The sequence below is a fragment of the Crocodylus siamensis genome, chromosome 14 (genome assembly GCF_052110815.1).
Source record: "Crocodylus siamensis isolate JL-2025a chromosome 14, ASM5211081v1, whole genome shotgun sequence".
Classification (NCBI taxonomy): Eukaryota; Metazoa; Chordata; order Crocodylia; family Crocodylidae; genus Crocodylus; species Crocodylus siamensis.
In genome coordinates this window covers 1344243-1369774 of record NC_143408.1, presented here as the reverse complement: position 1 = coordinate 1369774, position 25532 = coordinate 1344243, and the positions used below count along the sequence as shown (strand labels likewise).

General features: G+C 63.4%; 3 protein-coding genes across 6 annotated transcripts; 1 reads left to right on the top strand and 2 right to left on the bottom strand.

Annotated features, from left to right (window-relative positions):
* On the bottom strand, positions 1-6714 carry RFXANK (regulatory factor X associated ankyrin containing protein). 4 transcript variants are annotated; one of them, XM_090027126.1, is made up of 10 exons: positions 6054-6714; positions 5432-5656; positions 4922-4993; positions 4312-4392; positions 4122-4187; positions 3470-3570; positions 2014-2139; positions 1201-1267; positions 805-885; positions 1-348 (listed from the first exon to the last, which is right to left on the bottom strand). In XM_090027126.1, the coding sequence occupies exons 1-10, from the start codon at positions 6571-6573 to the stop codon at positions 290-292; spliced, it is 1398 nt and encodes a 465-aa protein (XP_089883252.1). In that variant the 5' UTR covers positions 6574-6714; the 3' UTR covers positions 1-289. The 4 variants fall into 4 exon arrangements, with proteins under 4 accessions (XP_089883252.1, XP_089883253.1, XP_089883255.1 ...); XM_090027127.1 differs by having other exon boundaries at positions 4922-4990; XM_090027129.1 differs by having other exon boundaries at positions 6095-6227.
* Positions 6715-7531: 817 nt separating this feature from the next.
* On the top strand, positions 7532-13149 carry BORCS8 (BLOC-1 related complex subunit 8). Its single transcript, XM_090027133.1, has 4 exons — positions 7532-7705; positions 8696-8808; positions 12046-12110; positions 12867-13149. Exons 1-4 carry the CDS (start codon positions 7669-7671, stop codon positions 12976-12978), a joined length of 327 nt encoding a protein of 108 aa, XP_089883259.1. The 5' UTR covers positions 7532-7668; the 3' UTR covers positions 12979-13149.
* A 473-nt stretch (positions 13150-13622) lies between these two features.
* On the bottom strand, positions 13623-20834 carry TMEM221 (transmembrane protein 221). The gene is made up of 3 exons (XM_090027130.1): positions 20493-20834; positions 15785-15870; positions 13623-15507 (listed from the first exon to the last, which is right to left on the bottom strand). Exons 1-3 carry the CDS (start codon positions 20774-20776, stop codon positions 14990-14992), a joined length of 888 nt encoding a protein of 295 aa, XP_089883256.1. The 5' UTR covers positions 20777-20834; the 3' UTR covers positions 13623-14989.
* Between the last annotated feature and the right edge of the window lie 4698 nt (positions 20835-25532).

Below are 25532 nucleotides of genomic sequence, written 5' to 3'. Positions count from 1 at the left end.
CAGACTGCTGGAGGATTTACTTCCAAAATGCAACATTAGCACAGGCAGACGGTGTGCCCTGAGCAGGTGAGGGCCCTGCTTGGGGCAGGGGCACAACAGCTAGGGCTGGGGCTGGGTGCCAGTGCAGCTCCTGCCAGACTCCTGAGAGTGTCGATGTGTTCGGCCTCACCAGGGACCTCCCAGCCTTGCATCTGAAACACTTGTCTGCTGCAGGGATCCAGCACAGTTGGCCCCGTCCGATGCACCTGCAGCCCCTTGGAAAGGCGAAGCCAAGGCCTCCGAGTCCTGGTCACTCCAGGCCCTTGTTCTGAAAGAGCTTGAGGATGTGGCTTTCAATCACCTGTTGCACTGATGGGGGCAGAAAGGAAAGACAAGGCAATAAGTCCCAGGAGGGCTTAGCGGGCCAGAAGGCAGCATGTGCTTGCTCCCTAACCCAGCCAGGACAGGCAGAGCCCTGATGGAGTAAAAAGAGCTTCAGCTGCTTCGTGTCTACACTCCTGCAGCGGAAGCTAAACCCGGGGCAGGCGGGCCTGGAACAAGACGACCGTGGTTCAGCCTCCCCCTAACACGGTGCAGCGTTTCATCTGTCTACTCCTTGTGGTCTCTAGCAGCTCTGTGGGGGGTTGGAGTTATTCCTGCTCCATCCTATGGCCCCTACCCACCCCCCAGCCCTCACTGGCTACTGGCTGCCTCTGTTCTGCTTAAAGACGTCTCTGGGAAGTCCCAGGTTAGGGCAGCTGGGAGTGTAGGGGTAGGAGCCTGCTGGGAACTCCTGGCCCCGTCCCTGCGCGGCAGGATACTTGCCCTTCTTGTGTCCCAGGGCGACAGCCAGGTCCATAGGGGTGTAGCCAGAGTCAGCCTCTGTGGTCAGATCTGCTCCACGAGCTGCAGGTAGATGGGCGCACAGGTTCAGGGACCGCCCTCTCGCCTGCACTGATGCCCTGTCCCAGGCTTGGGAGCAGCACATGGTACCCCAGGGGCTCTGCTCGCCCCGCCCCATGCTAGGCAATGGAGCCCACCCAGTACTTGATGCCTGCGACAAGCTGGGGCTCCAGGAGCTCTAGCTTTGTCCTGTCACCCGCTGCTGCCCCAGGAAAGAAAGTCACCACCCTCCCCAAGCCAACTCAGCGCCTTCCCCAGGTCAGACCCACCAGACCCAATCTGCCCCGGCAACCCGCGGCACAAGCAGCGTCTCGTTACCTAGCAAAGCCTCCACGCACTTGACGTGGTTGCCGCGCACCGCGTACAGCAGGGGGGTGCCACCGTTCTGCAAGGGAACACAAGGCAGCTGTCAGCCCCGTGTTCCCCCGCCCCAAACACCTGTGCACCCAGGGGGCCAAGGGCAAGCTTTGCTGGGGCTTCCTGGCAGTTTACTTGGGGCGCTGGCTGCCTGGGTGGCTCAGCTGGGCCTGGCACAGTGAACCTGCAAGGGGACGACAGGCGTGATCACAGGAGGCCACGCTCTGCTGCGCCTGGTCACGCCAAGGAGGGCTGTTCCCTCCTGCCCGCGGGGCAAGGGCTGGGGCTCATCAGGCTTTCCCTTGGCTCTGTCTGTCCAGGCTGCTTGAGGCTCCACAGCCAATTTCAGGGCTTGGAGGGATTTTCGTCTATGAGGCAACAGGGCATTTTTAGTTCCTGGTTCACTTGCTCAGGGTCTGTAGATCACTGCAAGGTCAAGCTCTCTGCAGGCAGCCCCCGGGCTCGCAGGGCCACTTTGTCCTGGGGAGCAAAGAGGGATGTTAACCTGCTTCTTAGAGATCCATCTCCGCCAGGTCAACCACCTGGCCCCTGCAGCAGCCACCAGACTCTGCTACGTGCACTGCTCTTCCTTCTCTGCACGCACAGACCAGCGGCCTTGTGCAGGCCTGCCCTCTCCTTCCTGAATTTGCTGGATTACACCCAGGAAGCAGCTGCTGGATTATTTTTAAAGACGGGTTTTTTAGAGATGTGTTTAGCAGCAGCTGCCGCTGGAGCCCAGGCCGCCTGTTCCACAGCCGGGGCCGTAGCAGTTACCCAGTCGTAGATGTTGATGTCAACGTTCCTCTCCAGCAGCATGATCACGATGTCGGTGTATCCCCCTGTGCTGGCCAGCGACAGCGCGCTCTCCCGCTCCTTGCCCAGGATGTGGGGGTCGGCGCCCTGGGGATGGCACAGGGCCTCAGCCAGCAGGTCACGGGGAGGCAGCTCCCTGCAGCCCTGTGGCTCACTGTTTAAGCTGATTACAACAGAGGCTTGCGGGAACTAATCAGAGGAAAGACTCCAGCCTGCCCCACGCACACACACCAGGTTGCCCTGTTCATTGCCCTGCCAGGCTCAGGACCATTGTTCTGCCTCCAGCCCTATGCAGAGCTCAGGCAGGAAGCTCCAGGCACTGGACCCGTCCCCACAGGGTAGAGGCTTTTTGTCCGCCTCACTTACCCAGCCCTTCCCTCCCAGCCTGAAGCATGTCCTTAGCATCCCTTATTGATGCACTACGCTTCATAACCTCGGCCTCTCCCTTGTCCTTATTGACATAGGCAGCTGTTTTGCTTCTACCTGCTGCCCTCATTTCACCCGTGAGCCAGGCTGGGCTGTTCCACAGCTCCTATTCCTTGGCTTTTTAGCCATATAATCAAACTCTTCCTAAAGAGCTCCCAACTTCCTGCAGCTCTCAGAACCCTAGACCCACAGGGCCTGAGGCCTCTGGGCCAGCAGTTCCCCATGGAAGGAGGCCCCAACAGCAAGGAGCTGTGCCAGGATGCCAGAACCGCATCCCAACAGCGGGCACGTTTGAGGGCCCCAAGGCGCAGCATGAGGCCAGTGCGGCTCAGAGTTCATTACTGGGACAATGCCTTCGCAGCGCACTGAGGGGGGATTACGCAGCCCCGCGATAAGCCTGATCTCAAATTACCAACAAGCAGCTATTTAATTACAAACAGCTCTTTCTGGCCATAAGATAAGGTTCTTAGTGGTCTTGACTTCACCCATGGGCTCTGTGACTGGGAGAATGGCTCAACGCTAGCCCCTAGACCATTTCCTTTGGGGAATTGCGCTTCCATTTTGCTCTGCTCAAAGAAGCCAGTGGCTAAAGCCACTGGCAAGCTCTGGGGGCTGTGGACACCCCTGCCCTGGAGACCTGCAGGCAATCTATTGTTGGGTGGAGGGGGAGAAAAGAGATCTCCAACCCTGTAGGATAGACACAAGGGGCATGCCAGCATTTGGGGACTTGCTGGTGGGGAGGGGACATCCCCAGGACAGGGGCTAATTCAGAACCTCGCTCCAAGGGCAGCAGCTAGCGAGGGAGGTGCTTTCCTTCCAGGACAGGGCAGGCCCCGCCAGCCCAGAGCTGATGAGCCACGTGGGAGGACGCCCTGCACTTGGTTCCCTGGGCGGTCCAGCCAGTCCAGCACTGCAGGTTCAGCTCTGGCAAGGGGGGCAGAGGTCCCAGGCAGGCACCCAGCAAATGCTCACGCTGACACCATCCACTCACCCATTCCAGCAGGTGACGGACAGTCTCAATCTCCCCGAAGGCAGAGGCCCAGATTAGCGGGGTGAAACCTCTTTCATCAGGTTTGTTCACCAGGTTCTTGCCTGTGCAGAAAAAAAAAGCCCCGCGTGAATGAGCCACTCCCAGCACCTGCACTTACATAGCCCCATTTCACAGGTGGGGAAGCCATGGCCCAGGCAGCCACATGACTCTCACCCAGGGCACGGGGAGTTCCTGACTCTCAGCCTGGGCCCCAGCCCTGTGTGCTCCTCTACAGGATGATTCAGATCCCAAGGGACATCTCCCCACTCCCCAAGAGGGAGGCACTCTTCAGCTGCACCCTGCATATCCATCTGCCGTGCCTTGAGGCAGTGGCTCAGGGCAAAGTCCGGGGGAAGGACAAAGCAGGTGAGATGTACAGGAAGGAAACTGGGGAAGAAAAATCCAAAGCAGGAAGACTACAGGAGCCTGGTTCTTCCAAGAGTGCATGCTACGAAGTACCCCTGTGGTCTAGAGCTGGGCCCAGCTCCAGGGATCCCGGCTCCCCCACCCCACAGCTCTCACCCAGAGGTGGGACTGCCTGCTCGGGAGGCAGTGGTGGGGGTGGCTGGGCAGTGTGGGAAAGGCAGTGCTTGTGGGAAGGGGTGGCACTCACCTCTTTGGAAATGCTCCTTCAGCTGGCCGAGCTCCCCCTGTGCCGCCAGCTGATGGATGGACAGAGCTGGGTGGGAAAGGGGACAGTGGGTTAGGACAGTGGCAGGCGGCCGCATGTGGCATGGGGCACACAGCCTTCCCCACAGGCACCATCCATGCCAGCCACCACACCCCCAGGCCCTGTTACTCACTGTCGAGTGTGGCCGGCAGGGCAGAGACCTCATTGCCTCTCTGCCAGTTGGTCAGAGTGGTTAAATGTTTCAAAGAAGAGCCTGCTTGGTTGGAGGGAAGGAGAATTAAAGCACGACTATGTCAGTGGGAACATCCTGGAGAGCAGAAGCTGGGCTGGTCTGGGCTGGGGTAGATGGGCAGGGGCAGGAGATAATGCACTGAATGAACCCAAGCACAATGCTACCCCCTCCTGCCATGGGGAGGAACCAGCCCTATGCACTGAGCTTTAACCTATAATCATCAAGAGCAGCCTCTGGCATTCATCCGCTCAACCTGAGATGCTCCGGGCCCCTTTTCCCCTGATGGGCGGAAGCAAGCTACAGCTACTGCTGGAGCCTCCAGCTCTAGCACAGCACCCCAAAGCCCTGGCCCCAGACCAGGGTACCCAAACCTCTGCCCCTCCAAGCTCCCTGCTGCTGTACAGGGCCCTGCCTGTCATGGGTGCCTCTTGCCTGCCTCATCTCGCTCCATGCTCGACAGTGCAGGGATGTAAGGGCGCAGGCTCCCCGCAGTGCATATCCCACCAGAAGCTACGCTGGGGCCACCACTTTGAAGCCCAGACATACTGACCATCAAAGGCTGAGGCCTCGCTGCCTCGCTGCTGGCTCGCCGGGATCACGGAGGGCGTCAGGGACGAACCTGCTTTGTTTGAAGAAGTGAGCAATGACGTATCCCGGACGAAGATTCCCGGATGATGAGATCGGACCACAACTGTCCCAAACCTAGGCTTGCGTTCTGCCCAGGGATGAGATACCAGCCTTGGGGTCCTGCCCTACCAACCACCCCCTTCTGCTACCCTGCAGACGAGGGGATGCAGGGGCTGCTGGGGCATGTACATAGCCGTGGCTGGGGTGGCAGCTCCGATGCACTCGGCCATGGGAGAGCTAGGGGTGGGTTTATAGCTCAGAGCAGCCTCCTGCCTCACAGTCCCCAGAACCCGCAGGAGGCAGGTGGCAATAACAACATGCCCCTGGGGTACGAGTCCAGCCCCTCTGCCCCGTGCCTTCTGGGCTCTTGGGGGGCCTCTCAGCCACAGCGAACCCAAACTCCCCGCCACATCCCTCCTGGCCAGTTGCTCACCGTTGTGATCAGGGGGGTCCTGGCTGAAGCACAGTGTCACATCCTCCTGCTTGCAGGGATACAGACGCGGAAACACCATGGCCGACTCGTCATCCTCCTGGGCCACAGCCTCGGCCAACTCCTCCACCTCCCAGTCCTCTTCGCATTCGCGCTTCAGGCTTTGGCACCCGCTGGAGCCCTGTGCAGAGGGGCTGGGCGCCGTCCGTCTGCCCTCCATGGGTGCAACTGCAGGTTAACAGGAAAGTCATCAACCAGATGCCTGGCACGGACACCAATCTGTGCGCACACCTCTGCCAGGGAATGGCAGGATGCACATGCCTGCTGGTTAGCTCACGGAGGAGCTGGACAGCACCTTGCAGCGCAAGGGTGGATCTATTCCTGGGGGTGCACGGGGCAGGGCTCCCCATCACCAGGCCCACCCTGAGGGCTGGGGCACAGCATTTTTTTTGCAAAAGCTGGAGGTTTTCCCGCGCTGCACGGGAGACTCGTGACTTCCTTGGTGCCATGCAGAGTTTCCCGCATGGGGTGGGCATGCGCAGCTCTGCTCCCCCCTCACGTCTGCCCTCACCCCTCGCCCCAGCCGCTCCCGCCCGTCTGCGGGGTGATTCTCCCCTGCACCCACCACCGCCGCTTCCCCGCCCTCGCCCCAAAACTGAAACCAACTTGTCGTCCTGCAAGGCAGTGGCCAGGGGTGGCGCCAGCCCGGCCCAGCCCTGCGCGGGGGTCCCGTCGGGGCGCTGCCCAGGCCCGGCTGCTGCTGACGCGGGGGGCCGGGCCAGGCAGCCGGAGCCGGAGCCGGAGCGTGGGAAAGGCGCGGCTCCAGACCCCGCCCGCCCGCCCGCCCCGGGGCTGTGCCGAGCCTGGCGGGGCCACCAGGCGCTCGGCTCCTGCCCAGGCAGGCGGGCGGGGCCAGGCACGGCTATTGTGGAGAAGGCCAGACATGGGAGCAAGGGGGCAGGAGCAGCCAGGAAAGGCTGGCCGGATCCCTGGGACATGCAGGGCAGAGGGGCCGCGGCAGGAAGCAGGGAGACGCAGGCTGGTGACTTTCCAGTGAACCTGCAGAGGCAGATATGCTCGACTCCCAGTGAGACCCCGGCTGGCGACTCTCCTTCCAGTGAACGTGCAGATGCAGATGCAAACATAGATGCAAATGCAGATGTGCTGGATTCCCAGTGAGAGACTGGTTGGTGACTTTCCAGTGAACCTGCAGATACAGATGCAGACGTGATGCAGAGGCAAATGCAGATGCACTGGATTCCCAATGAGACACTGGTTTGTGACTTTCCCTCCAGTGAACCTGCAGATGCAGATGCGCTGGACTCCCTTGGTGCCACCTGCGTTGAAATGCAGCTGCTACTGCCATCGGTTGGTGTTAAGCTCTGGGTGGAGCAGGAAACCAAGGGGGTACAAGGGCACCCCTAGATCCATCCCTGTGCCCACCGCAGAGCCGGCCCAGTGTCTTCCCACAGGCGGCTCAGGGCAGGGGGCCCCCATCTCGCAGGCCCAAGGGTCATCCCCAGCCCTCCAGTGCTGCCAAACAAAGCCGAGCGCCACCAGGCCCTGTGTGGCAGCCACTGCCGCGACGGTTCCCCACGGCCCGCGTTGCAAGGAGGCTGAAATGCTGCCTTGTTCCCAGGTCATTTTCCACAACGTGTCTTTACTCATTGAAAGGTCAGGTCATTAGCAATGGGTGAAATACGGCAGCAGGAATCAAGGCCCAGCTTCAGCCTCACGTCTCTGGAGGCCCGGAGCCCTCAGACGGCAGGCACGCAGCGCGTATCTCTGCACCACGGAGACCCCGGGGCCGCGCCCGCGCAGGATGCAACCAGGGACATAGCGGGCACGGGGTTTCTTTGGAAGAGCTCGACGTTTGCCCGCCCTGCGCAGGAGACTCGTGACTTTCTCGGTGCTGTCACAAGTTTCATGGTGCTGAGGGGCGGCTTTGTTCTTTCCCGGAGAAGGGGGCTGTGCCTCCACTGCGGCCCCCTCCCCAGCTCCAGGACAGCCGACAACGGGGAGAGCGAGGAGGCGGCATCCCCGGGCCCAGGCCGAGGCGCTCAGCAGCTGGGGATGGGGGCACAAAAGGCGGCGGAACGCGAGCGGCGGGACGCGGTTTCCGGAGCGGGGGACTGCTTGGAGCGCTGCACCAAGGCGCCGGAAGCGGCGGCGGGAGGACTTCCGGTCTGGAGCCGGCGTCCGTCTGGCGCCGTCCGGGTTGGTCCGGGGCGGCGGCCGCCATGGAGGAGCCCGAGATGCAGCTCAAAGTGAAGAAAGGTATCGGGGCGCCGCGCCCGGGGCGGGGGAACAGCTTCCGGGTCGGGGTGTCACACTCCCAAGGGTCCGGGTCGGAGGTCAAGGGGGTGTCACACTCCCAGGGGTCGGGGTCAAGAGGTGTCACGCTCCCAGGGGTCACGGGGTGTCTGCCCCCGGGGGTTCGACTCCACGCCCCAGCACAGTCTGCCCCGTGGGCACATGCACACGGTCGGTTCAGCAAAGCTTGGCACTTCCATATGGTGCCGATGCTGCAGCGATGCAGCTGCTACAGCAGTTGAGCTCTCACCAGCGAAATGGGAGCTGGACAACAAAACCACTTCCCTTTTTAAAGGGCCCGGCGAAAACACTTGAATTTCATTACCAAAAGAAAGTGGGCGGCTTGCTTCCAGCTGCGCTGACGACTCGTCGCTTGTAGAAGAACGCTGGAAAAAGTGCCCAGCGCTTATATTTGCATTTGAAACCCAGGAGGAATCCACAGCTGCTGCGGAAGGGCTGCTCCTGGCAGCTGCCTCCGGTCTCTGTGCTGCACGGCACCGTTAGGGAAAAGGGGAAGTGAGGGGGCGCAGGGCTTTTCCAGCTCTCGGGGGAAAGATGAACTGCTCGCAGGCTGCTGGGGCTCGTGCGTCCTCTGTGCGTGGTGCCGGGCGTACCGGCTGGGCTCTGCGCACGGCACGTGTCAGTGAGCGAGGCTGCTGCTAGTCTGCGTGGCAGCCAGCCTGCGGGTCACAGCCAGCCTTGCTGTGCCAGGAGCTGCGGAGGCACATAGTGAGAGCTTCCAGTCCAGAGGGGAAGGGACCTGCTTGGGGCCAGCCAGTATGCCCAGAGCATGGAGAAAACCCTGGAGCTGTCGCAGCCTGGGCACAGGAGAGCTTGGAGGCAGACATCTCCGTGTGCTCTGCTTGTGCTGTGACGCGGCAGCAGGAGGGCTAGTGATTTCAGAAGCCAGGGACTCTGCCTGTGTCCCATAACCAGCTGCTGCCTTCCCCTTAGTTACAGACAAGTTCACCGAGAGCATGTACATCCTGGCCAACGAGCCGTCGGTCGCGCTCTACCGGCTGCAGGAGCACGTGAGGCGGTCGCTGCCTGAGCTGGCCCAGCACAAGGTGAGTCACGCTCTGAGCTGGCAGCCCTGGGCTGGAGGGAGTAGAAAATAGCAGCCTGCAGCTGTGTGCTTGCCCTGGCCGGCTGCACACGGAGAGCACATGCTTCGGTGCCAGCCCTGCCGCCCCCCTCCCCACCAGTCAGAGCTCAGTAGGGGCACTGCTACAGGAGTAGCTTCCTGCCTCAGGCCTATGCTAATGCCCTGTCAGGCCCCATTTCTTACCTTTACTTCATAACCTGGGCATCCAAATGAACCGGAGTTGTGGCACTTTATTAGTCAATTATTTATTGACTTCTCCCAGGCACGCTCGAGCATGTGTCCATGTGGGGAGGGCTGCAGAGATTCCCGTGCCACACTTGCAGGCCTGGCTGGGGTGTGCTGCTGGGAGTGGGGAAACACTCGTAGTGTTGTTCCTGAGCTGTTGCTCACTTTGATTTAATCCACATAGCTCCTGTTGCAGGGAACGTGCCCTGAGCAACAGGGAATGGAGCAAACCATCTGGCCAGCCTGCAGAAGGAAGAGATCGGCTGCCATTGCTGAGGGGGCATAGGCAGGCCAATGGGGAGGACCGCAGCATGAGAGCCAGGTGCAAGGTGGTGTTAGACTGTGGGCCCATCAAGGCAGGGATGCCTCCAAGTCTTGGGTCCCTGGTTTTCTCCCCCTTCCCTGCAGAGCTGGGATGCCTCTCTAGACTCAGCTTGGGCCATGTTCCTGGGTCCTGGTCTCAAGGCCTTGGACTAGAGTAGCTGGTGTTTCTTACCTCCTCTTGACCCGACAGCCAGTGGGGTCAGGCAGCCAAAGCCCCCACCACTGGTCCCTCTCCATGCTAAAGTTGCAGCTGTAGGTGTTGGCACGCAGCATGGACACGTCTGAGCTCAGCCTTGTGGTGTGTCCTGGCAGCCTGACACTGGGGTCACCTCAGACAAGCCATGTGGGGTCCTGAGAGGATCCAGGACAACAGGTAGCCACAGGTGTGTCCCACCCTCCTCAGCTACAGCATATGTCTGCAGTAGTCCTTAGCCTGGACTGCACTTTGCTGGTGTCAGCAGCTCCAGGATGGTGAACCTGGGTCCCAGTCTGTTACCAGCAATCCCATGGGATGGATGGTGGTTTTCCTCACCTGGCTGGATGCTGATGTGCATCTTCATAATGCCCCTGGCTTCCAAGGTGCTGCCAGTAAACCAGGAGTACCTGAGAGCAGAGCAGAGCAGAGCAGGCACCGCAGGCTGAGTCTGTGCTGCATCTGGTCTCTAGAGTAGTTCCCAGGTTTCCTCCCAGCTGTCAGTGATGGAGCAAAGAAGGGGGAAGATGGAGAAAAGAGGATTCATTGCATTGGGGCAGCGACAGCTACACAGACACCTACTGTGACCTGTCGCTGCACCACCTCAGCTTGGCTCGACTCCTGTCCCTGGGGTTCAACAGGGAACAGTTTCTAATAAGCCACACAGTGTCATGTCTGCCATAGTCGCAGGTGCCCCAGCTGCCTGGGATCCATTCCCTGTGAGTCGGGTGTAAGCTGTGTTTAAACTCTTCCCTGCTGACCTACGGATTCGAGGTGCTGAGCATTCCTGCTGGCTCCCCCTAACAAGGTCTCTGCTGGCAGACAGAGCAGAAGAGCCAGTCTCATGCTCACTTTAGTACTCAGTTCTCAAGCGGCTGTTTGAAATGAAGAAGGGCTCAGCCGTCATCACTGCTGGCACCTTTAACAAGATCTGGATGGGTTCTGTCAGCTGCTTTGTCAGGGCCCATCGGCTCCGTGCAGGCCTCACCAGTTTGCACGGGCTGAGGGTGTCAAACCGGTTGTTCTTCAGGCACCCGCTGTCAGGGGTGATTTAGCTCAAATCTGCCTCTGCCTCATGACTTTGCTTCTTGTTACTTCTTAGAAGACTTAAAGCAAAGGGAGCTTTTGCAAGTGCCACGCCTGTGGTGGGAAGGACACTAGATGTCAAGGAATCAGCTTCCCAGTCTAGTGAGGCATGTTCGTAGCAACAGCACTGGGGCTTGGGGGGATGGATCAAAGGAAGTTTTGCTGCAGTGGTGGCCTGAGGTCATTGGTCCATGACAGGACAACCTTTTGTGTCCTCTCAAGAGCTGACTGCCTAGCACCTTAAGCTTTGCTGCGGCACCAGCTCTGGGTGGGGACCCAGGAATAGTCTCCCAAGGAAAGTGTTAGTAGCCCCATTACTTGGACAATTTAAAACTCAAGTGGCCACGATGCAAAGAAACGTGCTGCAAGGGAAAATGTGGCACAGGCTTGGGGCAGATTAGGAAGAGGTAATCCGCTTTCCCTCCCTGTCTGTGGAGATGTGGGCTTAGACATTCCCAGAGGCTTTAAAGATAGGGATAAAGCGGTGTGGGGAAGGCTGGTGCAGGGAGAAGGTGACCTCTGTGCCAGCACAACAAGCAACTTCTCTGATTGATTAAAATCATCTTAATACCTTCCTGCATCTCCAACTCTCCAGGCAGACTTAACACTTAACTCCTTGCTGATAAGATATGGGTGACGTGGGGCCAGGTGCTCCCCGGTGCCAGCACTGGGCTGCTAAGCCCTGCTCCTGCCTTTTCCCTGATCTCACAGGAGCCCAGGACTCCTCATTAATTTGCTGCCGCGCTCCCGTAATTCATTGTTAGCACTTGGCTATATCATTAGCTAGCTTTAGTGATTAACTGCATCTGAGGAGCTGTCCTGGGAGTTCTGAGAGAGGGCATTGAGAAGAGATTAAGAAGTCCGGAGCGGGGGGTAGGGGGGGGAAGACAGGCTCCTATTCCTAATGAAGGGCATGAAAGCCCCAGGAAGCATTGAGAGTGCTGGAAACAGGCATCACAACCTGGCCCCAGACACAAGCAATGTGTGAAACAAGCGGAGACCAAAGGCAGGCTGCTCAGCTTGGCCACCCCTCTGCTGGATCTGCTCTCCCCCCAGCCCCATTTCACTCTGTCCTCCCTGCTGAGCAGAGGGTCAGTACTGAGCCCCTGGGTCAGGGTAGGTGAAGGCCGCTTGCTTCAGGGCAAGGCACACAAATGACTCATTGTGGCCACAGCTGCCCTGGACTTGGGTTGAGCACATCTCCCCGCTGGACCGGCAGCGCTGTCCCTAGGTGTCATGTACGTGTGCACAGAGGACCTGGGAGTGAGCTGTCTGGGTCACGGGGAAGGCGTTTGCCTGGCTAGCAGACACCAGCCCTATTGCTTTTGTGACACAAGGTTCATTCTGCTTTCTCTGTGATTTGCCTTGCAGTCAGACATGCAGAGCTGGGAGGAGCAGAGCCAAGGGGCCATCTACACTGTGGAATACGCCTGCAGGTACCTGACAGGGCTGGCAAGACTTTGGAGACCGCACTTCTCTGGGCAACAGCCCTGCCTTGCGTAAGCAGGAGGAGCTGGTCAAGGCTGAGGCCGAGTCTCTAGCTCAGCCTCCCCAACTCAGGTTGCTGGTGTCTTCACAACTTCAGCACGTGGGTGCTCAAACCCCGCTGACCGACCATGGCTCAGCTCTGTGCTGAGTGTACCCTCCTGGCTGCTAGCAACAGGAATCCTTGTGGGTTACTCCTGAATTGATGAGTAACCTGTTAGGGACGGGTAGGGGAACCAGGCATGTCTCTGTTGAGCCAAGAGCTCCAAAAAAGACACCTCTGCATGCTCCCAGATGGCACAGGCCAACATTGCCATGGGCAACACAAAGCCAAAGCCATTCTCACCAGTGTAGAATGAGCATCGGCACTACAGAAATGGGGCTGGAGGCAGTGTCTGCTTCCTTCAGACTGATGTAGGTGCAAGAGAGGGGTGAGTCAAGCCCCAACTGGCACTAACTGGCCTCACCTCAATAGAGAGAGGAGGGTCAGGAGGGTACTGTCAGCACTGACTGCCTTCAATGCAGCATGGGCCTGTTGGTCCCTCCCAGCAAACCCACCCACTCACTAGCACTGGAAGGTTCAAAGTGCCGCATGAAGCTGGAGCTTCTTGTGAACTATGCCCTCACCTGGGAGCACGTGTTTTCTACTGCAGTGCTGCCCCAAAGCTCTTAACCGTCTCCTCTCCCTCCTGCCCCATCTGTTGCAGTGCCATAAAGAACATGACTGACAGCAGCGTGTACTTCAAGAGCATTGATGGGCTGCTCAAGCAGGCTATCGCCATGAAGGATCAGCTGAACGCAGCGCAGGGCCGCAGGTAGCGCAGAGCACCTGACCCCGAGGCTGCTGACCGCCTGCCCGAGTCTCAACAACATCTGTTTTGCCAGCCAGAGGCTTCTGCGACTATCACGTTGCTGCATGCAAACGGGCTGAGCGGTTCTGGCAGTAACATGACCTCCTGCTAGTATTTAATAGAACGAGTGGCTCATGCAGCAGGGAAGCTGAGATTCTGTTTACTTGGCAAAGAAAACAGCCTGTTTACAAAGGGTTCACTGCAGCATAACACAGCCCCTTGGGACTAAAAAAGGGGGTTGTTTTGCTGGCTGGTAGCATTCCTTCGTGGACGCGCGCTCCATGATGTTGGCATCCTGTACTAACAGTGTTGCTGGGTCGAAGGGAAGAGATGCAGGGTCAAGGGCTGGATTGGGGGCTTGTCACTTGGCGCTTGCGTAGCTGTCGGGTGGGGGGTTGATTGTGGAGCTGGAAGATTTGCTCTGATTGCAGCCTGAACAAAGCTACTAAAGTGTCTGGCACTGGCTGGTCTGAGTCTGGTGTGTTCATTCCCCCAGGTCCTCAAAAGCACAGCTGGCTCCTGGCTGCCCTCGCCACCTTCCTGCTGGCTTTGACTGTCCCGTCCCTGCTTCAGAGCTAAGGCTGGCAGTGCCAGGGGCTGGGCAGGAGGATGGTTGTGGCTGTGGGCTCCCTTGCTTTGCTATGCTGCTGGTTTGCCAGCAGCTGCCCCTCACCTAAACCCCAAGGATTGTTTCCAGCTCTCACATTTCACAGGGAACGTGGCCCTGGAGCTTGTGGTGCCCCCGTCCCTGGGGGCCTGGCTGGCTGACACACCTGCTAGCAAAGGGGGCAGGCCACATCTCTATCTCCATGGGCCGCGCTTGACCTCCGTCACACCCATGCCCTGGTTTAGCAGCAGCGTTGGAAGAAGTCTGGTATGTTTTGCCCGTTCTCCAAGTGCTGATGTCCAAATCGCCTGGTGGGCTGTTTTCTTTGAGCTCTGCTGCCCCACATGCCACAAGTCCTCCTGCCAGCTCCTGACTGCAGACAAGCCTGGCTTTCCTCTGCCTGCAGCTCAGGTCGGTGCTCTCTGGAGCTACTGGTGAGACATCCCCGCCTTCCGCTGAGCCTGCTGCTTGGTCAGCCTGCTCTTGCGTGGGAGCCTCTGGCCTGTGCTCATTTCCAGGCTGATAGCGTTGGGCATCAGTGCTGCATTCTCACCAGCTGTCCCTCCTTCAGTTGATGCAGTTGCTGAGACTTGCATGCTGCAAAGGGAGAGCACGGTTTATTTTGCACTGGCCCTTCCCGGCTCCTCAGCGGTAACAGGCTGCCCTGCAGGGTGTTTCTGGCTGGGTCTCGGCCTCCAAAATGCCTGAGCTCTCAGGTCTCAGCGTTCTGCTGGAAGATTGTCTGGTGCCCTGAGATGGGCACTGGGCAGCCCTCACCCAGGGACAAGGGTGCAGGGTCCTCTTAGAGGCAAACTGTGCAGGGGGGTGCTGCGAGCCTGGCAAGCATTGGGTAACAGCGAGAAGAGGCAAAGGTGGGATGCTGAGGCCCTGATGAAAACTCCTTTCCCTGTAATAGCCCCTTGCTGGTCACTCCAGGGCTCCAAAGGGCCGTCCAGCTGGCCCTGCTCCTGCTCCACTGTGGAGAGGGTTAGAGGCATTGCAGGGTGGCACCAGGCTGTGGCCTTGCAGAGCCAGCACCCCGCCTGTGAGCAGGCAGCCTGTTGCCAAGCTGGCTAGCAGCAAAGGTCCTGGCGGGAGAGGGCTCGGGCAGGAGCTGCCAGCCAGTGATGGGAGGCAGACAGAGCTCTCCGTGCCCCCACAAACCCCTCTGGGTGGGAGGAGGAGGAGGCAGGGAGTGGAGCCAAGTCCCTTCTCATGGCAAGTCAGTTGATTCCCCCACTTCAGGTGGGTTTAGGGAGGCCGGGGATGGGCTGGGCCGGGCCGGGACCAGCTTGGCGTGAGCTCCAGGAGAGATGCCGGCCTGGGCAGCAGGGCGGGTGGCTGACCAGGACCAAATGCTCCTGCTCCGGGCTCACACCAGGGTCGAATCCTTCCCGGTGGCCACCGGCTTACGTGCCAGAACGTTCTTCATCTCCTGCGTGACCCCGTTCCAGGGCTGGCCGTGCGCCTGCAGCAGGCCGGACTCCGCCGACAGCGTCCGGTGGGTCCTGGGCAGGCTGCAGCTCCCTTCGGGCAGGGCCCCAGGGCTCCCTGCCGAGCTGACGGTGCTGCTGGCTGGTGAGGCGAGGGGGGCCTTCCGCTCCAGGAACGGCGGGTAGGAAAACTCCCGGTGGATCTCCGGCCGGGGCCGGGGCCCAGCCACATTCTTGCTGTTGTTGAGGTGGCGGGCGGGAGCCTCGCCGTGCTGGGCAGAGTCGTTCTCGTACAGGGTGTGGGAGAGCTGGGTCTGGCCGCGCCGCGCCACCTGCTTGGCCCGGACCAGGGCATGCGTCACCGTGATGAGCAGGACGAGGATGCCCGAGGACAGGATGCAGGCGCCGGTGATGCCCGTCTCCATCTCAAAGAGCAGCAGCATGTAGATGGCGAGAGCTGGAAGGGAGGGAGAAGGTGTCAGCGCAGAGGCTGCCACAGCCTTCCTGTTCACCCCGTCGGTTGGCCACCAGCTTTCCAGGGTTGGGTGGCAAACTCCTGCCTCTCCAAGGGAATCACCCAGCCCCAGGGAGCCTGGGGACATGCTGCAGAGGGAAAATCCTTTGCTCCTGGTCTGCAGGCAGAGGCTTGGTAAGAGGGGAGGACGCAGCCTGGATCAGACGTGCGTGCTCCCCGGGACCAGGCTGTTGGGGTTTGCGGGGGTGACAGCACTTGCCTGTTAAGTAGATGGAGACTCCACAGCAGAACAAGCCGACAGCCACGTGGCGAACGGTCCGGCTGTCCAGGAGGAACCAGTCGGCCCTGCAAGGAGAACCATCATGGTCTGTGCAGGGCAGGCTCTCTCCCCCTCCCTCAGCCATCGCTGTGTTGGCTGAGGGCAAGCCCAAAATGCAACCCCCTCACGATGACGGACAGCCCTAAAAGGCCTCAGCCCTGAGGGGGCATCAACCCCCTTTGGCCAAGGGGGCCCATGGTGACCAGCGCCTGCCTCCCAGCCACCTCTGCCAGGGCACAGCTGGCTCGGACCTGGCCCCGCTGACAAGGTGCGTCTGCAGAGCTGGCAAGCGGGGCCCTGGGGGGTTTCTGACGGGAGCGCTGGTATTGCTGGGAAAGGGGCCGTCTCCGCCACGGTGGTGGCTAGCACCTTTCTGAGCTGTCATGGTCTTTCCGTCCAACCCCCATCCCGTGTTTGTGCTCCAGCTTCCCAGCTCGAGACGGCTTTGAAATGCGACAAAAGCATTTGGAGCACAGGGAGCCTAGTGGAGACGTCACCAAGCCACAGAAACCAAATGCTTCCATGAAACCGGCCACATTTTTATCTGTGCCTTGGGTTCCCGGCCGGCCTTGCTGCCCGGGGACGCTCTGTCCCCGCCTGGGCCGGGGACCTGTTTTACCGGCTCCGGTTTTCAGAGGCGGGCAAGTTTCAAGGCTTTTGAATGGTGATTTCAAGGAGCGGGGAGGCCATGTGAGGGCACCGGTCTCTCCTTCCTTTAACAAACCCCTGGGGAGGGAAGAGCCTCAGCGAGTTGGGCAAGGTCCTGTGTATTTTCATCCTCTGGGTTCAGTGTCTCTGCCTGGCTCGGAGCCCAGGCCCGGTGTCTCCAGGCCCATCCTGCAAGAGCGCTGCCTCACGTGCGCACGCATCCGAGGCCCTGCTCCTTTCTACGTCTCCATTTGATGCTCAGCACAAGAGCAGCTGAACCCTCCCGCTCTGACCGGTCAGCTCACTCCAGCCGGCGAGGCCACGCCGCTCCTGCCCGCATGCGCCGTCCCTTTCGGTCTCCCCAGCCCACCTCGGCGGACAGCATTCGTTGCTCCAGAGACCAGGACAGCTCGATGAATAGCTGTCCTTGTCCACCGTGCCAGCGCTGCCCGAGACGGTTTGTTTCCTGGCCGTGACCTCGAGGCCCCCCACGCTCCAGTTCTGGCCGCGGAGGCCGCCCGCGCTGACAGGAGCCAGCCTTGCAGCTAGCCGTGCAAGCGGGGCCCGGCTGCTGGGAACAGCACAGCCAGCCTCGCCAGCACGGGGCCAGGGGCTGGGACCATCAGCCACTACTACGAGGTGTGGAGCCAGCGTCCCCTGGGGTGAAGCTCCGGATTCATCCCCAGCACCGCGCGCTTGCCTGGCCTTGACCCCAGGGCCAAAGGGAGCTCAGCTTCCAAAGCCCAGGCAGCCCCTGGCTTCCCGCTGGCAGCATACGGCCAGGTCGTGGCTGCTGCAGGGCGGACGCCTTTGCACGGGGAGCGGGGCCAGCCCCAGCCAGCGCCTCGCACCACGGACCTGCCTTCAGATGGGAGCCTTGCCCTGGGGGGCAGGAAGAGCAGGGCAGGGCAGGGGAGGGGCTGCCCCGGGGGAGCTGGGAACCCCGTCTCCGGGAGAGGAGCAGCTGCCGGGGATGGGGCTGCAGCGCCTCCCTTGCTCTCCTGCCGGGGGGAGCCGGGTGCCCGGGGGGCCAGGCCCCTGCGGGCAGCGGCACCGTTCCCTGTGCACGTGCCCCAGCCTGGGGCCACAGGCAAGGCCGAGCCAACGGAGAGGAGCCCCCAGCCCTGGCCCGGCAGGGAGACGAGGCTGCCCCCCGCTCTCTCCTGGCCCATCTGTTGTTGTCCTTAAACACGGCGCTGCCGGGCGTCAGGAGCCGCTAATAGACCCTGGCTGAGCTCCCGCGCCGCGCGGCTCATTGGGGAAGAGAAGCCACTTTGTGTTATTAATTACATGATCGGGGGATTAGCAGGAGGGGAGGAACGGGCTCCCGGCTGGGGCTATTGAGCACCGAGCTGGGAAGTGAAGCAGTAATTCAGGGTGACAGGCCCAGCGTGGGAAAGAGCCTGGGACGTGAGCAGATCCCTAATGACCCGGAGCTGGCGGCTGGGGCACAATAGGGAGGTGCTGTTCAGGGGGCTCACTGGGGGCAAGCCGCCCCCTTAACTCTTTCCTGCCGAGATGTTTGTACAAGAGCAGCATCAGCCGCTGCAGGGGCTGGCTGCAGTTTGCAAATGGACAGCATCAAAATGGTTGGATGGCTCCCCACATGCGTAGGCACATACACACACATGCATCTCCGTGGCAGGGGGACCCAATTCCCCCCCCACATTGCAAATGGGAGCCAGAGGCACAAACAAAGTTGTCTTGCTCGGGGTCAACTAGTGAAAGCGAGGGCAGACCCGGCCGCCGAGGGACGGGCTGCCTCCCCGGGGCCCATCGTCCTCTGGGCTCACGGGGGACTCTGGTGGAGTCGCGGCAGCCCCCCACGGCCCTGCGGAGCTGGGTGAGGCAGCGGTGCAAACCATTCTGGGAGCAACCTTCTTTGCCCCAAATGGGCCAAGGTGCCCCGTGGGGAGCGGGGACTTGCCCTGCCTCCGTCAGCGGCAGCAGACCGCCCTCTGCCACCAGGAATCGCCAGCTGCCCCCGGCCTCTTGCACTAACCAAGCTTGTGGCACCTCTCTCGGCTCCCCTGGGAAGGCAGGATTCCCACGGCTGAGCCCTTGCCAATGCAACAGCTTTCTCTCTGCAGCTCAGACACGGGATCCAGCCACGGGCTCGCCAACGCTTTGCACGGGGGGCGGGATGCTACTCCACTCCTCCATGCTCCCCTCCGCACGCATCTCAGGGCAGCACGTGCTCTGCACTCAGGCAGCGACCGCCACGGCCCCCCAGCTCTCTACTGAGGCACGGCCCCCCACCCCACACGCAACACCGGCGCCCTCCCTCCTGCATGCACGAGCTTGCAACGAGCCGTCTAATTAGCTGGTTGGCCTGTTTCAGCTCTGCCAGCATCCCGGAGGCGAATGCAGCGCGAGAGCCCAGGTTGGCACCAGGTGTCGAGCTGAGTTTCCAATGGGTCGGGGATATTTCACTCCAACAACCCTGCAGCAGGAAGCTCCGTTCCTGCAAAGTCCAAGGTGTCCACGGGAAGTGTCTGCAGAATCGGACACGTTCACTTGGGAGGACTGAAGTGAGATGCTAGTTCTGGGCGAGTCGGACCCACGCTGGACTGATCTCAGCCGTGCAGTGCCCCGTGTCATAGGTGCCGGAGCTTGGGACCCGCTTGTGATCCCTGTGCTGGGCTCCCCAAGTGGCCCCATCTCCTGTGGGGCTGTGCACCTGCCCCCGACTGAGCTGTGCAGGGCACCGAGTCGCTGAGCCACGGTCCTGGTGCATTTCGGAGCTCCATATTTGCAAAAACCAGTTATTTTTGCCTCCCAAGCCCGGCGAGACCAACTCAGCCCTGCACCAAGGATGCTTTCAACTGCCCCAGGTCTGGGGGGAGACAGGAGGTGTTTCCAGAAGTGCTGGTGCAGCTGTAAACCCGCTGGCAATGATTAAGTCGACATGTGTCGTGGTTAACGGCCCAGGGCCCTGCCTCGGTCGGTTCCCTGCAGGTCACCTTTGAATGCCCCGGGACGCGGGCAGAAGAGGCTGGCGAGGGCCGGGGGGAGGAGTGGGCTCCAGGCTGCGGACCTGGGCCCTCACAGAGGGATCTTGCTTCCGGGTGTTGTGCCGCCTGTTGTCAAAGCTTCCTGCAATCCAGGGGGCTGGTGGCACCCTCGGGGAGGGGAAGGGACAAGGCCTGGCTCCCAGCCAGCTGCTGCTGCAGGTAAGCGGGCTCTCTGCTGACCCCAGAGCCTGCGGGACAGGCTGGAAGTGGGCGCGGAGCCAGGCTGACCGAGGGGCCTGCAGCAGCCGAGGGCAGGGCCAGCCCCAGGACGGGCCAGGGCAGCAGGACTCCTGGGTGCTCTGCCCCGTTGTGTCACCCTGTGACCTGGGGGGCGCGTTGGGCACTTTGCTCCGCCATCACCTGCAGAGGGGCTCTGGTCTCAGGCCCCCCAGGTGCTTGCAGGCAGGTGGCTGGAAACCACCGCCGGAGGCGAAAAAAGCCAACGCTCCACCGCCTCGTCGCATGTCTCAGCCTGTGCGCTGTGAGGGGACCGGGTGCCGTGGTGGTGACCCCCCCAGCCCGGGCTTCTGCTCCAGTAGTTTCTCCCAGGCAGGCGTTGCCACGTGTGAGATGCACCCTGCCATACCAGACCCTCCGCGCGCATCTACCAAGGAGATTAGCAGGTGGCGAGTGCAGGCAGCTGTAAGTCTGCTCGAGTTGCTGGGCACAAGTGCGCACACCTGGCACCAAGTGGCACCCTCCTGGCCCCATGAGTTGCAGCCCAGGCCCCACGGCCAGCGGAGGGGGGAGGTCTCCACGCTCAGAGCGGGGGTAGAAGTGCTGCTAGGGCTCTCCCTCACCCCGGCAATACCCCCGCGCAGCCCCCTGTTCACGGGGGCAGGGAAGCAGCAGCAGCAGCAACAGGCGATGCAGGGATTTGGCCCAGTGCCCTAGTGGGGAGGGGAAGGTGCCCCTGCGGGGGCCCACAGTGCCCGGGAGCCGGCTGCGGGAGGGGGGCCCTTGCTGGACGCCCCCGGCCCGGGTACCTGTGGGGCTCGGCGTCGCCGCGGCAGAGCTCGGCGCTGCAGTAGCCGTGCAGGAGGCAGAGCAGGAGGCAGCTGAGGTTGAGCACGAGGCAGAGCGCGGCCAGCGCGGCGGCGAGCGGCAGGAGCACGGCGGCCGCCCCCTCGGGCACGGCCCCGGCCCGGCCCCGCTCCCGGCCCGCCTGCAGCTGGAAGATGAGGCTGGAGGCGAGCACGGCCATGGCGGCGGCCAGCGCCCCGAACAGCACGAGCGCGGCCAGCGCCCGCGCCGGGTACGCGCCCCGCATGGCCGGCCGCAGGCGCCCCGCGCCGCCCCGCGTCACGTGCGCCGGCTGAGCCACAGGTGCACGCACAGCCCCGGCTCCGCCCGCGCACGTGCGCGCACACGCGTCCCGCCCGCCCGGCTCCGCCCCGGGGCCGGCCCCGAGACCTGCGCCCCCCCCGCACCGGGCGCTTCCGCCGCCGCCCTCGGGGTGACGCGGGCCGGCCCCGCTGCGCTCGCGGCTGCGGGAAGGAGAAGGGGAAGGGGCTTTTCCTGGGCGTCCCCGCCCCGGCAGAGCGGGCTGTGGGGCCCGCGGCCCGGCCGGCGCTGGGGGCTGCCGGGGGGCTGCGGCACGCAGTGCTTCAGGACGGGCCTCGTGAATCGGCGCGCGCCGTTAGGCAAGCGGCCGTGGCAGAAGGGACTAGAGCAAGCTGCAGCCGAGTCCGGCCGGCCCCTACGCGCGTTTTCTCACCAGACGCGGCCAAGGGAGCGGTTCCGATGGCTGCAGCTTTCCGCGGCCTGGACCCGCCCCGGGGTGGTCAGCCGGGCGCCGGCGGCGGGGCAGCGGCATAGGAGGTCTATATTGAGCGGATTCTTTTTGGTATTGGGTGGTGGAACCGAGCGTGCTCCATCCGCTCCATGCATTGACCTGGTATGGCAGTGCTTCCAGGACCGGTGCAAAAAAAGCAGAAAAAAAAAAAAAAAGCCCCCTGGCCCGCCCGGTCTTGCACCGTTGGGCAGGCTCAGAGCCGTGCCTGCCGGGAGCCCCCCAGCCCGCGCCTCACCCGCGCCCAGCCCGCAAGGCGCTGAGGGTGTCAGCTCCTCGTCTCCCATCTGGGGGGGGTGTGCCCCCCCGCCCCAGCCTTCTCTGCTGCCTGGCCCGCGCTCCGCCGTGGAGCAAAGGCCTCCAGAGGGAGCCAGAGCCTTTCCGGCGGGGCTGGTCCCCGGGCGAGGCCCAGGCCAGCCGGGCGCAGCCTTTGCGGGGCTTGAGACCGCGGCGAGAGCGCCAGCCGTGGCCTGCAGAAGTGACGGAGCGACTCTGGCGTCGGGGCCCGCTGGGCGAGCCCACAGCGGGGCAGGGTGCTGCGAGCGCCCCGGACTCCGCTGGAAATGCCTGGGCTTGTCTTGTGACCCGCGTGCACGGTGTTGGCCTTGTGTGGTGCCCTGGGGCACCCTTGAAAGGATCTCAAGGCACCCCAGGGTGCTGCGGCCCCCCTGGCTGGGACTCGCCACCCCAGACACGCTCAGAGAGCGCAGGTGCGGGCTGGAGCCCCCCGCCCCCAGCCCTGCGGGGGCAGATTTCAGTTGGGCCCACCTCCAGGAGGCTCCTCAAGGCACCCCCAGGGGAAGGCGCCCACCTGGGCAGTGGCTACCTCTGGTGCTGGTGGCTGGACTGTTGGCCGAGGCCCCATGTCCACGTCGCTGTCCGGGCAGGGGCATCTCTGTGCAAGCTCTGCCCAGGGCAGGGGTGTTCTTGGGCAGAGCAGGCTTTGAAGACCCCAGGGTGCTGGGTGTCATTGCATAGGCACTAACACAGCCCCTCCCCCACCCCCCAAAGCCCCTCTCCAGGATTAATTAAGATTAGGAGCAATGCTAATTAACAGCCTGCTAATTGCACTCCGCAGCCCTGTGCAAATCCTGGGGTTTGCAGGCAGTGCCAGGTCCCCTTTCCCCGGCGCTGCTGGCAGGGTGGGCTTCCCCCCCTCGCCGCACCCCTGTGATGGGAGAAGCAGCTCCGGGTCTCTCATGTCCTGCCGGGGCTGGGCCTGGGGCCCAGGAGGAGCTGCAGCCACCATGTGCTGGACCCCCAAGCCCCGCTGGCAGGGGGACAGTCTGTCCTTGGACTGGCAGCCTCAAGGCATCCACCTCCCCCGGGCCTGGCCCAGCTGCCCCCCGGCCCACACAGAGCTCCCCAGGCAGGAGCTGGAGCTCAGTCTCCGCCCTGGCAGGGCTGGTTTGGTGCATTTTCCTGGTCGGTCTGCTCTCCGGAGCGGGGCTGGGCACAGAGCCACGGCCGGGTCCCGGGAAGCCGTGCTGGCAGCGCGGCTGTTGGCAGGGGGTGTCCTTACGCACAGGCCCCCCTGGGGCCCTGCGAGCCGGCCGAGCCTGCGCAGGGCAGGGGACGGAGCTGATTTCCTGACAAGCCCTTGCTAATCCCACATCCCACCTGGTGCCAAGGCAGCTCCTCTCACGTAACCAGAGCCCAGAAGTTGCATCAGTTCCACGTAGCTGCTGTAAACAGTTGTGTTCGCCCGGGGACCCTGCTCTCCCCGGGCCCGCGGGGCAGCTCGTTACCGCCCTGCCACGCATGCAGCCGGTGGGCGCTGGGTGGGCAGGGCGGGCGGGCAGCGAGCGGGTCCACGCTCACAAGCCCTCGTGGAGCCCCCAGCGGAGCTGGCCGAGGGGGCGATGCCGAGCTGCCCGGCTGCGTAGACTTGGCAGGGCAGAGGACAGGCTTCTTCTCTTCTCCTCAGGCCCCAGAAGAGCAAAGGCCTGCCCTAGCTGGCAGACCGGAAAGGCCCAGGGACTCAGAGCGAAACTCAGCCAAAAGCCCCATTTCTCACCTAGCCCGGAGCTCAGCTCCACCCACACCTGCAGCCCGGGGCCTGCTCGTGATCAGCGCCTTGTCGGCCAGACCCTGGGGGCCCGCTGGGCCACGCCGGGCACTGGGTCACAGACTGCCCCTGCCACCCAACCCTGTGCAGCACGGGAGGGGACGGGCCGGCTCGGAGCGGGGCACGGGCGTCCTGACGGCCACCCCGCAGGACACAGACCCAACTGGGAGGAGAAGCCAGTCACCCGAGCCCTGGGCCAAGAGCCAGGGCCCATTTCAGGCGCCCCCGTCTAGAAGGGGCTCACTGGTTTCAGACTGGTACGAGGGCCCCGGGGGACCCGGCACTGCTGCTCTGCGCTGGGGTGCAGCTCCCCCGAGCACGCAGCCATGGCACACGCCTGCCTGGGCTCGCTGCTTGCCACACCGCTGGGCCATGCATGCTCCGCCTGTGCCTGCCAGTCCCCATCTCGCCAGCTGGTGGAGGGGGCGCAGAGCCCTCGGCCGCAGCCTGGGAAAGGCTGGGAGGGGACTTCTCCAGGGGCCCGAGCGCTGCGTGCAGTCTGGGCTGGCCTCTGCTAGAGAGCGTCAGGGGATGCCTCGAGCGTGCCTCAGGCGGTGGCCCAGGTGCTGGGCAGAGCTGGCACCAAGCACAGAGCGGGCAGGGCTGCTCAGGCCTGGCCGCCGAGGGCCGGCTCCGGCTATGCCCCTTCTCCTAGGCCTCAGGCCGCGAGCTGGGGCAGGTATCAGTGCTCAGTCTCAGCAGCTCTCTCCCCTGGAGCGTCACCCTGCCCTGCTCCCCTCGGGCGGCAGGTGCGTCACTTGTGGTGGGAGCCGCTGCGGTGACAGATGTTATCGCCTGCTACCCGCCAAGCGAAACCTCATCAGCAGGCTGCTGGGAAACAGCAGTGACGGCTGCGCTGGGTGGGAGGAGGGGAAGGCCTCTGCCCCCCGGTCTCCCCGGAGCCCTTGCAGGGTCTCTGCTCCGTGTGGTCCCAGCAGGCCGGGGCGGGTGCTGGGGAAAGGCAAGGGGGAGCCTGGCACCCGCAGCCTGCGGCGAGCGGGGCTGGGTAGAAGCTGAGGCTCCCTGGGTCTTGCTAGCACCGAGGGTCGGGGCACGCAGGCTCAGCAGAGGCTGTGCGGGGGGTGGGGAAATGGCTGATCCGTCAGAGAGGTAGCACCGAGGGCCTGGCAGAGTGCGAGTGACCCTGGCGTGGTGGGGCGCCCCCAGACAGCCCATCTGACCACCGCACGCGTTCCCGCGGGGAAGGCTCGGGCCCAAGGCTGCTTGCGCTGTGCGGCGGGCGGGGAAGGCAGCAGCATGGCCTTGCCTGGCTGTTCCCCCCTTTGGAGCCGCCCCACGAGCAGACATGGGCGCTGGTGCAGGGCAGGCTCGGGCAGGGCCCCGCGGGTCAGCACTTACCCGCCGCCTTCCCGCTGCCCGCGCTCCAGGGTCGGGGTCGCCCGCCCCGCCCCGCGCCGCCCCGCCGGGGGCTGGAGCCGGGGAGTTGGTTCGGGGCCCCGCAGCTCCGCCCGGCCCAGCAGTGCCCGCCTTATTGCCGTCCTGCTCGCGGGGCTGCGACCGCAGCGGCGAGCGCCGCAACAGCCCGCGGCAGTGACCGATGGGCTCAGGCCGCGCCCTGGCGCGGGGGCCCGGGTCCGCCCCGCCGCAGCCTGGGTGCCCACGCGCCTCAGCCCCGGCGGGGCACGGGCGTCGCCTCAGGCCGGCACGTGTCTCGCTCGGGCTGCCAATGGCAGGGCCCCCGTGCCCGTGCCTTGAGCCTCTCGGGAGCCCGGCGGCGGGGAGGGGCTCGGGCCGCGCCCGGGGGCACGGGCACGGGCGGCGCCGTCGCCGCGCGTGGGCCAGCCTCGGAAGCCGGGCCCGAGCCCCCGTGTCCTCCTCGCGCCAGGGCCGGCCCGTTTCCGTGTGGCGTCCGGCCGGGGCGCTGCGGGGCCCCCCGCGCCCCCGCCCGCCCCCGCGGCTTCCACCTCTGCAGCTACGTGCCGGGGGCAGGGGAGCTGGAGATACACATCCTCTGTCGAAACTTCCCGCCGCGCAGCTCAGCCCACACGAGGACGAGCGCGGCGGCCGGCGCGCGGGGGCCCGGCACGGGCGGGCCACGCGCGGGCCCCGGTGCCCCGGGGGAGCGCGGCCGCGGCACCTGCCCCGGGGCGGGGCGATGCAAAGGGCGCGTGCCGCCGCCTCCAATCGCGGCGCGGCCCGGCAAAC